The sequence below is a fragment of the Miniopterus natalensis genome, chromosome 13, assembly GCF_054644295.1.
Source record: "Miniopterus natalensis isolate mMinNat1 chromosome 13, mMinNat1.hap1, whole genome shotgun sequence".
Lineage (NCBI taxonomy): Eukaryota > Metazoa > Chordata > Mammalia > Chiroptera > Miniopteridae > Miniopterus > Miniopterus natalensis.
This window is the reverse complement of record NC_142093.1, coordinates 50,352,820-50,363,819: the sequence shown is the minus strand read 5'-3', so window position 1 is coordinate 50,363,819 and position 11,000 is coordinate 50,352,820. Positions and strand designations below refer to the sequence as shown.

General features: G+C 46.1%; 1 protein-coding gene across 1 annotated transcript; it reads right to left on the bottom strand.

Moving 5' to 3' along the window:
* On the bottom strand, positions 1 to 9,421 carry IL1B (interleukin 1 beta). The gene is made up of 5 exons (XM_016201765.2): positions 9,272 to 9,421; positions 7,301 to 7,505; positions 3,027 to 3,185; positions 1,164 to 1,294; positions 1 to 213 (listed from the first exon to the last, which is right to left on the bottom strand). Exons 1-5 carry the CDS (start codon positions 9,419 to 9,421, stop codon positions 1 to 3), a joined length of 858 nt encoding a protein of 285 aa, XP_016057251.2.
* Between the last annotated feature and the right edge of the window lie 1,579 nt (positions 9,422 to 11,000).

The window sequence follows — 11,000 nt, the reverse complement described above, 5'->3', positions numbered from 1 at the left end:
TCAGCGAGGCAGGATTTCCATGGTGAAGTCAGTTATATCCTGGCCACCTCTGCTATTTCCCAGGAAGACGGGCATCTTTTCCTCTTGCGAGGTGCTGATGTACCAGTTGGGGTACAGGGCAGACTCAAATTCGACCTTGTCCTTGATTTCTGTCTTGTTGAAGACAAATCTCTTGTCTATCTTCTTCTTTGACTGAGAGTTGGGGTCTAATGTCTGCAGCAAAACAGAAGCAAGAGTTTTTGTGAGGGAAGGAACAGAGACATTCTGGTAAAGCCGTTCTCTGGGTCAGTGAGGGAGGAAACGGAAGAGCCAGGACCAGGAGCCCGACTCTCAAGTTATCTCTGTGACCCCCGCTTTCCATGTGGCAACTGAAGGAGCTCTTATCTGTGTCTGAAACTGAGTGTCAAGTGATGGGGAGCATAATGTATAGGTGGGCATTTTTTAAAAAGTGAAAAGTAGGTTAAAGCTTCTAGGAATACTTAGTTTCCAGGGACTTTTGCTGTGTTTTTTTTTAAAATTATTTTTGTAATGGCCTTGGCTAGAATGACTTCAACTTGGAAATGAAGCTTTAGCTGGGAAATCTGGAGGGTGGGAGAGACTGTGATTTTGGGAGTAGAGTGCAGATGGCAACAGGAGACATCTAATGACTGGAGCAACCCTGACACTGTATCATCTGTTGGGTGATAGCAGTGAAAGGACATAATAACATCAGCGAAGTGATTTCATTTTCTGCGGTGGAAGTGAAAGTTGCATGCATTTAGCCCGGCCGGGCGTGGCTCAGCGGTTGAGCATCGACCTAGGATCCAGGAGATCGGGGTTCGATTCCCGGTCAGGGCACATGCCCGGGCTGTGGGCTCGATCCCCAGTCGGGGGCGTACAGTAGGCAGCCTATTAATGACTCTGTCTCATCATTGGTGTTTCTATCTCTCTCTCTCTCCCTCTCCCTTCCTCTCTCTGAAATCAAAAAAGATATATTTAAAATAAAAAAAAAGTTGTATGCATTTAACAATTACATTAAATGTATTTACAGTTCCACAAAATTGTCAAGTAGATCTGCTCCCGGGTTTCCTGGTGGGGAGAAGGCGGTTGTCTTGGAAGGCAGTGACGGCTAGGGGAGCGTCAGGGGAGTTGAGAAGGGCTTTCAGCCGCTGGTGCTCACTCACCTCCAGCTGCAGAATGGGCTTCTTGTCTTTCATCACACAAGACAGGTACAGGTTCTTTTCCTTGATGCCCAAGGCCACAGGTATCTTGTCGATATTCTCGTCTCCTGGCACGAAGCTCATGCAGAACACCACTGGGGAAAGAAGAGGGGCCTTGTGGTCAGGGATGCACAGCAGGGCAGGGTTGGCCCCACCGCTGGACCTCAAGCCCAGGACTCGTACAATTTAGCCTCTTCTGTGGAAACTCCCTATGATTTCTCACGGACCAAAGCAGAGTTCATTGGTTGATTCCAATTTTTCCCAGAGAAGGTCTGGGGGCTTCACAGAACCTCATTACAGTAGTAGTGAAGAATTAGGGGGTCTAATTAAAAAAAAACTGAATGAAGGAAGGAAGCTACCTTGTCAGTGGCCAGTGATGGGCCCATCCTTGTGAGCAGAATAATTTGATCAGTGTGAAAGGCAAGGAAAGAAGTCAAGCTGGGCTCCCAAGAGAAACTGGGCAGAGCAACCAATGGGAAGAATTTGCGTGAGGAGAGGCTTAGTTGGGGAAAGCGGCTGCAAGGACAGACACTCATTTTAATCTTCCTTAGTCACAACTGTTTCTCTTGGAGGCCTCAAGATCATGTTCACAACTCAGTTCTAAAGAAACAGGATTGTTCTGGCCTGGCTGAGAGCAGAAAGCTTCTCCCAGGGATACCTCTGTCTGAGGTCAGCAGCCCTGGAAAAGAACAGGCTGTTCCTTTCAGCTGCTCCCTTGGTCACATCCCTGCACACAGGGTTGAGCCGTGGTGGCAGGGTGCCAGGCAGATCCCACAACTAATGGGCTCCCCAGACTTGGAAGATTTGCCAGTTACAGCAGAGAGATAAAAGTTCCTGCTTGTCACTGACATTTCCCTATAAGGACTCATCTGGTGTTTGGTGGGAAGGATGTTAAGGGCACAGGGGCAGGGCTGGGAATGAGAAAGACACATTATCTCTCCACCATTCTACTTTCAACCTCAACAACAGGAAAAAAGAGCCCGCAGGCAGTTGGGTCATGTCCATCATATGACCCCTTTCTAATGGAAGCACTGATATTGTACTGTTGATAAATGACTTGGCTGGACCACGGTCCTAGGTGTGCTTGAGCAATCTAATTTCTCAGTTACATCTCTTGCTGGAAAATGAATGTGCTAAGGCAATCAACCTGGTGTCATTGCTGGGACCCAAACAAAAGCTTATATGTCTTTTATATGACATGCTCTTTTCACAGATGTTGATAATTTGCCTCAATGTTCTACTTTGTTGAAAATGTGGAGGACTGCCCTCGCTGGTTTGGCTCAGTGGTTAGAGGGTCGGCCTGCGGACTGAAGGGTCCTGGGTTTGAGTCCAGCCAAGGGCATGTACCTTGGTTGCAGGCTCAATCTCTGGCCCTGGTGGGTGGGTGAGCAGAAGGCAACCAATCGATGTGTCTCTCTCACATTGACGTTTCTCTCTTTCTCTCTTTCTCTCCCCCTTCCACTCTCTCTGAAAAGCAATGGAGAAAATATCCTCAGGTGAGGGTAGAAAGAAAGGAAGGAAGGAAGGGAGGAAGGAAGGAAGGAAGGAAGGAAGGAAGGAAGGAAGGAAGGAAGGAAGGAAGGAAGGAAGGAAGGGAGGGAGGGAGGGAGGGAGGGAGGGAGGGAGGGAGGGAGAGAGAGAGAGAGAGAGAGAGAGAGAGAGAGAGAGAGAGAGAAGAAAGAAAGAAAGAAAGAAAGAAAGAAAGAAAGAAAGAAAGAAAGAAAGAAAGAAAGAAAGAAAGAAAGAAAGAAAGAAAGAAAGAAAGGCAATGTGGAGGATTAGCAAGCTGCCAGGATGCCAGGAGGGGAATCAAGATTTCCCAGTTACCTTGTTGGCTCGTATCATGTGTATTCAGGTGCAGAGCTTGCAGCTCATGCGGTCCAGACAGCACCAGGGATTTCTGGTGTACGTCCCGGAGCGTGCAGTTCAGCGTTTGCAGGAGTGCATCACACTCGTAACTGTCACCGTACAAGTAGGTGATGGGTTCTGAAATGTGGAGCACACGCGGTTTAGGTACAAAACAATAAGGGTGGGTTCAAGAAATTGTAACCCGACGGGGAGGAAATCAGGGCGGGTAAGAACATTGGACGTGGCACCTTAAGAGAGGGGTTCAAGCTTCAGCACTATTGCTTGCTATGGAGGAGCAATAGAGCGACTTGTGTAAAGTGGCCATCCAATAACACTGGCTCAACAAGGGCAAGAGATAATGTAAGAGGAAGCACTCTGAGAATGACCGAGTGATTTGCAAATGTGAGTAGTTATCAAGGTCTCATTTTGAGAATAGTTTCAACTAAAGAGGTGATTAATTTGGTTTCTAGGCTTCTCTGTTTCCTGTTTTCCTCCCATTGATGAGCCTAATACTTTAAAGGGTAATGATGAAAGAATGTTCAGATCAGTAGAAAGCTTTATAAGAGTTTATCTAAACAAAGAATTTGACGACATGCCCGGAAGCAAGAGATATCAACAGATTGAGAAAATGCTCCAGGGAATGAACAGTTCCTTTTGTATACATTAGAACCAAAGGGCCTTTGTAGTTTCCCTTTTATGGTCGTTTCGATTTTCTCCTAAAGGATTGGAAAGAAGGGAAAATGCCCTCTCCGAATCCTCGGAGCAGCCCTACGCTTGCTTCCGTTTCTCTTGTTTTTCTAAACCCCATTTCAGTTTTCTAAGTCCTCCTTAAGGTGACCTGGCTTTTTACCATAAAAGAGGACTCCTCCTTCCCCCTGTCAAGAAGGTCTGTCGTGAGGTCTGACCTGATTGCTTAATTGCTGGAGCTATAAATTCATGATTTTAGTAGCTTTATCTTTTTCTTTTGGATACTTTTAGATAACTGATTGGCCAAATTACTAGTTTCCTACGTTCTAACAGTTAAATCAGATTCCCTTATGAACCCATCAAGGTCTTGGAGATGAACAGGGAAATCTTTAGTTAGATTCTTTAATTCTGTTCTAGTCAAGGAATGTATATCATTGCTGATTTCCCATGGCTGCACTGGCTTTTCCCTAAAGGGAGCTGCCAATATTTCTGGTTTTCACAGTTTATCCTGCTCTGGCTTTCTAGTCTCAGCTTCCTCTAGGCCACTGGGGAGTGACGGTGGAGGAAATGTAGGGGAGAGACAAGGGAGAGGAGAGAGGGAGGGGCAAGTCCCTACGAGAAAGCACAGAAAGCAAAGGATGCCGAGCATCGAGAGGGGAGAAATGGGGTGTTGGCATTGACTAGCTTCGGATGCCTGCCTGAGTTCAGAAGCAGTCTAAACTTTTCTTACTGACTTCCTGGAGAAGTTAAGGGCACTGTTGAAATGCTTCAACTCGCCAACTGAGGTAAGCCTCCCATTCATTCACTTTAACTGTGGAGCCAGCTTTTTCCAATTGAGCACACAAAAAAATTAATTTAGAGGTGTCAAAAGAGCCCCATTTTGGCCATCTTAAGCTGATAACACTTTCGGTTAAATCTTCCTGTTTCTCTAAGTACTTGCCATCAAGGCTCCGTATGAATTATCCGTACAGCCTGCAGGAGTATTAATGGGGGCTGAGTGCCTTGGGGTTTGTTGGCCTTGGAGGCACAATTTCCCATGTCAATTTTAGTTTTCTTTTGAGATCATCAGAGTCTGAACAAAATCCTAGGAATATCATGTGGTGAGTTGTAGTGTGATGCTTTATGGCCTAAGCTCTAAGGGGCTGTCATCCCCTGAGTTGCTCAAATCCTCTTAGTGTCTTGGTTTTTCTCCATGGCTGTCTAATATAACCTGGAGGACTTGGAACCCCAGGTAACCAACCTTCATGTGTATGTCTCCAGATGAGTCAATTATTTAATTACAATGTGCTGGAATTCCCTGTGGGCCACTATGTGTCTTGAGAGTTCCAAAGATCCTGAGTTACCTAAGAATACCTGAGATTTGGGTTGGGGTGTGTGTGTGGGGGGGGGGGGGGGTACTAAGTGCCCCTTTTCTTTGAAGCTGAATGAATTCAGAATCTCATTTATCTAGCAAGGATTTTGTTCAGACACTTAGTAAACAATTCCAATGAAAAGTCAAAATTAAAAAGCAGTCTCCCAGGTATTTGCAAATGATACATCCAATAAGGGGTTAACATCCAAAATATATAAAAAACTCATACAGTCAACATCAAACAGACAAGCAATCCAATTAAAAAAATGGGCAAAGGACCTGAATAGACACTTCTCCAAAGAAGACATACAGATGGCCAACGGACAGATGGAAAGATGCTCAACATCATCAGGGAAATGCAAATTAAAACCACCACAGTGAGAAATCATCTCACACCTATCAGAATGGCTATTAGCAATAAATTGACAAACAACAAGTGTTGGCAAGGATGTGGAGAAAAGGAACCATCATGCATTGTTGATGGGAATGCAGACTGGTGCAGCCACTGTGGAAAACAGTATGGAGGTTCCTCAAAAAAAATTAGAATAGAAATACCATATGACCCAGCAATTCCACTATTGCGTATGTATCCAAAAGAATCCAAAACACTAATTTAAAAAGATATATATACCCCTATGTTCATTACAGCATTATTCATGGTGGCCAACACATGGAAGCAACCTAGATGTCCACTGATAGACAACTGGAGAAAGAAGCTGTGTACCTATATACAATGGAATATTACTCAGCCATAAAAAATGAAATCTTGCCACTTGTGACAACATGGGTGGACCTAGAGGGTATTATGCTAAGTGAAATAAGTCAGAGAAAGACAAATACCATAAGATTTCACTTATGTGCGGAATCTAAAAAACAAAATAAATGAACAAACAGAAGCGTAGATACAGAGAACAAACTGATGGTTGCCAGATGGGAGGGGGATTGGGGAGATGGGTGAAAAAGGTGAAGGGATTAAGAAGTACAAATCGCCAGATATAAAGGCAGTCACAGGGATGTAAAGTACAGCATAGGGAATGTAGTAAAAAATATTGCAATAACTATTTATGGGGCCAGGTGGGTATGAGACTTATGGGGGATCACTTCATAAGTTATTTAAATGTCTAATCACTATGCTGTACACCTGAAACTAACATAATATTTTATGCCAGTTATAATTGAAAAATAAATTTAAAAACAAATCAAAGCAGTCTTTCATCTTTCTTTTGTTCCTGGGTTACCTCAACCCTTGTCCTATAGTGCTACCTCAAGGGTTTTCTAAGAGCATCTCAAATAAAGCCAGGACCTGCGACCTCAGTCAACAGGGAGGCCCAGAGTTCCAATAGGAAACTCACCCAAGTCCACCTGATGCAAAGCGGGAGCCGGTGGGGCTCAGTGGGCCCCTGCTGGCCCCTAGCTCCAGGCCCGGGTTCGCAGGGTGGTCCGGGTGGGCTTATTTAGAATCCTGTTGGCTTATGCCAAATAAAGAATGTCCAGTTCTGTAGCTTTATAAGAATTGATCTGAGCCAAAATGTTGAGGACATGCCTGAAGCACAATATCAATAAATTGAGAAAATGCTCTGGAGAATGGCAGTTTTGCAGCTTCTTTTATGCATTAGATTAAAAATGTAAGGAGGGTTACATGAAATCCATTGGTGGTAGACTAGGGAGGCAGGAGAAAGCAAAGCGGGGACATCTCTGTGATTAGATAAAAAACAAAATGGAGAGGCACATACTTGCTTTACGTTGGTGGGTACAGGATAACTAATCATGAACATTTACAGCACGTAGAGACAGAGAGACGGTATGTGGGGGGAAGAAATGACAATCAACGGTTCTGTGGCCTCCTGCTTTAGTGCCAGAGGAAAAGAAAATGACTCTGACATTGCAAAAGTGTGTTCTCCTAGGGCACAAGAGCAATGGACGCGGCTCCTTAGGGCAAAGAGTGACATTTGCTAAGGAGGCTATAAGCCTGGGACTCGAAGGCCCTGCCTGCCCGGTTAGCAATCTGTAATCCGACCATCCTGGGTGGTTACTCTGGGTCACCAAGCTTTCCTGGCCTGCCCTGTGGCCCCCTGCGCTTGTCTCGTCGAGTCTCCGTGTGGACCTTCTCACGCACAAGGGTTTCAGCTTTGGGGGAGCTGCTTTGACTGCTGAGTTACGGACTCTGAGAAGGAAATGAGAGGCCCCCTGCCTGCCCTCAGCTCTCATTAAGTACCTTCCACAAAGATGAGAAAAAAGAGGCTCCTCAGGTCGTCGTCCTGAAAGTCCTGCGAGCAGACAGCGGGAAACTTCCTCAGCTTCTCCAGGGCGATGACCACAGACACGGCCCGCCTGAAACTCGAGCTGCTGAGCTGGTGCGAGATTTTCAGTTGGATGCCCCCGCTTTCCAGGGAGCTGAGGTCCAGGTCTTGAAAGTAGCACTGTGGAAAGATCCGGAAAGTGAGCTTGTTAGGGTGGTCAGGCCAGAGCGCTTCCATGGTGTCATCAGGGACCTGGGAGGGGCCTTAGATGTCACTGAGCTTCTAAGGATAAACTCTTGTCTCTCTGAAGCCCAGAGAGATGAAGAGGTTTACCAAGGGCAGGAGGCAGGTTAGAGGCCAGAATGGAGGCTTTCTGATGCCCGATATGCTATTCTTTTAGAATAAATCCCATTTGTACCTTGTGTATCTTTTTAAAAAAAGACTATTTTTATTGATTTTTAGAGAGAGGAAGGGAGAGAGAAAGAGAAACATGAATGTGAGAGCAGAACATCAATTGGCTGCCTCCTGCATGCCCCCCACCAGGGATCGAGCCCGCAACCCAGGCATGTGCCCTGACCGGGATTGGAACCAGCAACCTTTTGGTGCATGGGGCGACGCCCAACCAACTGAACTACACCAGCCAGGGCCCTTGTGTATCTTTTTTTTTTTTTTTTAAATCCTCACCAGAGGACAATTTCTCCATTGATTTCTAGAGAGAGTAGAAGGGAGGGAGGAGGGGGGCGGAGAGAGAGAGAAACATCGATGTGAGAGAGACACATCGATTGCCTCCTGAACATGCCTGGACTGGGGAGAGGAACCTGCAACCCTGCCCTTCACCAGGAATCGAACCTGCAACCATTCAGTCCACAGGACAATGTTCTAACCACTGAGCCAGGGCCCTTGTGTGTCTTTTTTACAGCTGCTCCACTAGCCATAAACTTCTCCTTTTTTACACTTTACACCTTGTTGTATCCCTAATACTCTAATGCTATGCATTTAAAATTTTATGTCAGTGATGATCATAATATTTTCTATACATCTATGCTAATTCAATAAGTTTTTAATTATTCTAAACAAGTTCATTTTCCAGAACACTGTTTCATATGCGTTCTGCAAATATGTTAAAAGTGGCTACTATTTGTAAAGTGTGTGACCACTTTGTTGTTGTTTGGAGAAACTGTAACTGTAGTGAGGCTTACTGAGGTTGTCCTGAGGCATGACAATGGTTTAAAAGCTTGAGAGAGAGTGAAAGAGACCTCTAATGGCTCAGAGGAATGCTGACTGCAGAAAAGTTCCTGCCCAGCAGAGCCAGGCTGCTGGGAGGCAAAGGGCCAGACAGAGAAGCCACGTCCCATCCAGGGCAGGACTAAACCAGTTATGCTGGTTTTAAAGCATTTCAGGTGAGACCTAAAAGGGTGAGATGACTTGTCCAAGGTCAAACAAGTGAATGATTTTCTTTTACCTCCCAATTCATCTTTTTGTTTCCATCATCTACCTCTTGTCATTAACTCCACCCCAGGGAGCAAAGATCTATTCCACCTCAAAGGGGAACAGACGAGTTAACACCCAAAGTCATCTCCTGTGGCTCTCAGGACTAGGCTCCAGTGAGTAATGTAGGCTGAGCCCCTTTCTTAAAAGGAGAATAAAATTTGCATTGAAGCCTGGCTGTCTTTCTGACATTACACAGCAAACCTATCCCCACTGCCATGCCCCTCACCCTCTGCAAGCACGGCGCCATCACCGAGCCTTAGTGGGTGATGGCATGGTGCAGGGGCCACCCAGGGGCCAGGCCACCATGCGGCACAGCCTGCACTCATCTTACTGGAAGACGTGAAAGTCATTCCATCGCAAAACACAGCAGGATCAAGGTGGCCCAGAAGGCTCGTCCTTCAGCCTTTCCCAGTCAGAGCCCCTCCATGGGTTGGATGCTAAGCTCCCGGCCTCACCTTAGTTTGTTGCGGACCATCAGCCTCAAAGACCAAGTCGTTCTCATGGCCACTGGAATAAAAACAGAGACACTGCTCAATTATATCTCCCAGACAAGTTGTTTTTCCTTCCTGCAAAACAATCTTTACTGTTGACAGGATAAGCAGCATGTCCCTCACAGTTGCTGGAAGCTGACAAGTTCCACGGGGACATGCACGGGCCTCACAGGAGGCACGTCAGGCATGGGTGCTCCCTGCAGGATCAGGGGGCCCAATGTCCAGCCCCGTTAAAATCTGAGCTTTCCCTCTCACTGAAGCCCAGCTTCGCCCTGTGCCATCCACCTGGCATCTTCCCTTCCCGCTCGCCTTCTGCAGGGAGGCAAGCATCTGGATGCCTGTGGGCCCCAAGGCTGGACTTGCGGAAAATCAGCATTTAAACCAGGTTCATTGGGAACCCTGTTTGCCACTGAAAGGTGCAGCTTGGGGGACAAATCTGGTCTCCAAGCACAGATAGCACTACAGTCTCGAACGGGAGCCCTGCTCACGCTGCTGGCCTCAGTGTCCCCACTGACCTGTACATTTCACCGGCGAATCCAGGCACCGCTGCCATGGCTGCTTTGGACACCTGTGTGAAGAGGAGGAAATGAGTGAGCCCTCACGTGCCAAGCCCATAGGTGAGTTTCCCTCAGCACCTAGTACATGGCCAACAAGCAAAGAAACAATCTTTGAATGAACCAACCAATGTATGAAAGAGCCTCCCTTTGGATCCAGAGGGAAACATTTGCTAAACCAAACCCACATCAGGCGTGCATCTGTTAGGAGATCTTGAGCTCTCAGGTGTCAGCTGCTCGAAGCAGTATTCATTTCCAGAATCCTCCACAAGTCATAGCATAACAATGCACCTGGCATTTGTGCAGAAAGCCCAGCCTCCAGGCAGCAAGGGAGAGAGGAAGAGAAGGGGACAGAGAGAAGGGGAGAGACAGAGAAACCCCTTAGCACCTTGTCATAAAAAATAAGTCATACCCGAGCAATGAAGACTAGCTGGAGAGAACGGAGTCCTCGACTAGCCTGTGGTGCCTCGCAGAGGAACGCTGTCTTCCAGTTTCTCCCTCAGAGTTTTATGGCCTTCAAAAGCAGAAGTGGGGAAATGAGAAATTTCCACTTTGGTTAAGTGGTGTTGCAACCAAGTTAAAAAAAACAGATGATGGTAACTTCTGGGAGACGGTAATTCTCAAGCCCATGGAAGGGAAAGTGGCCATGAGCCGAGACTCATATGCACATGCGTTATCATGCAGATAAATATCTTCTACAACCATGATGCGGGATATGTCAATATTAACTGGGGTTTTCCCAGGTTAGAGAATGCTTTAATTGGAATTTTGGAAGGCATTACAATGAATCCGTAGATTGCTTTGGGTAGAATGAATATTTTAACGTTACTTCTTCCAGTCTGTGAACACAGAATATCTTTCCATTTCCTTTTCAATTTCTCTCATCAACATCTTATAGTTTCCAGGGTGCAGATCTTTCACTTTCTTGGTTAAATTGATTCCTAAGTACTTTATTGCTTTTGATGCCATTGTCAGTGGGATTGTCTTCTTGACTTCTCTTGCACATATTTTGTTGTTAGTGTACAGAAATGCACCAGACTTTGTTGAACTCAGATACTCAGATACCAGTGGAATGCCCGCCTCAGGGCAGCCCTCACATTTTAGAATATGAGTAACTAGGTCATAACCGGTCTTGGAGT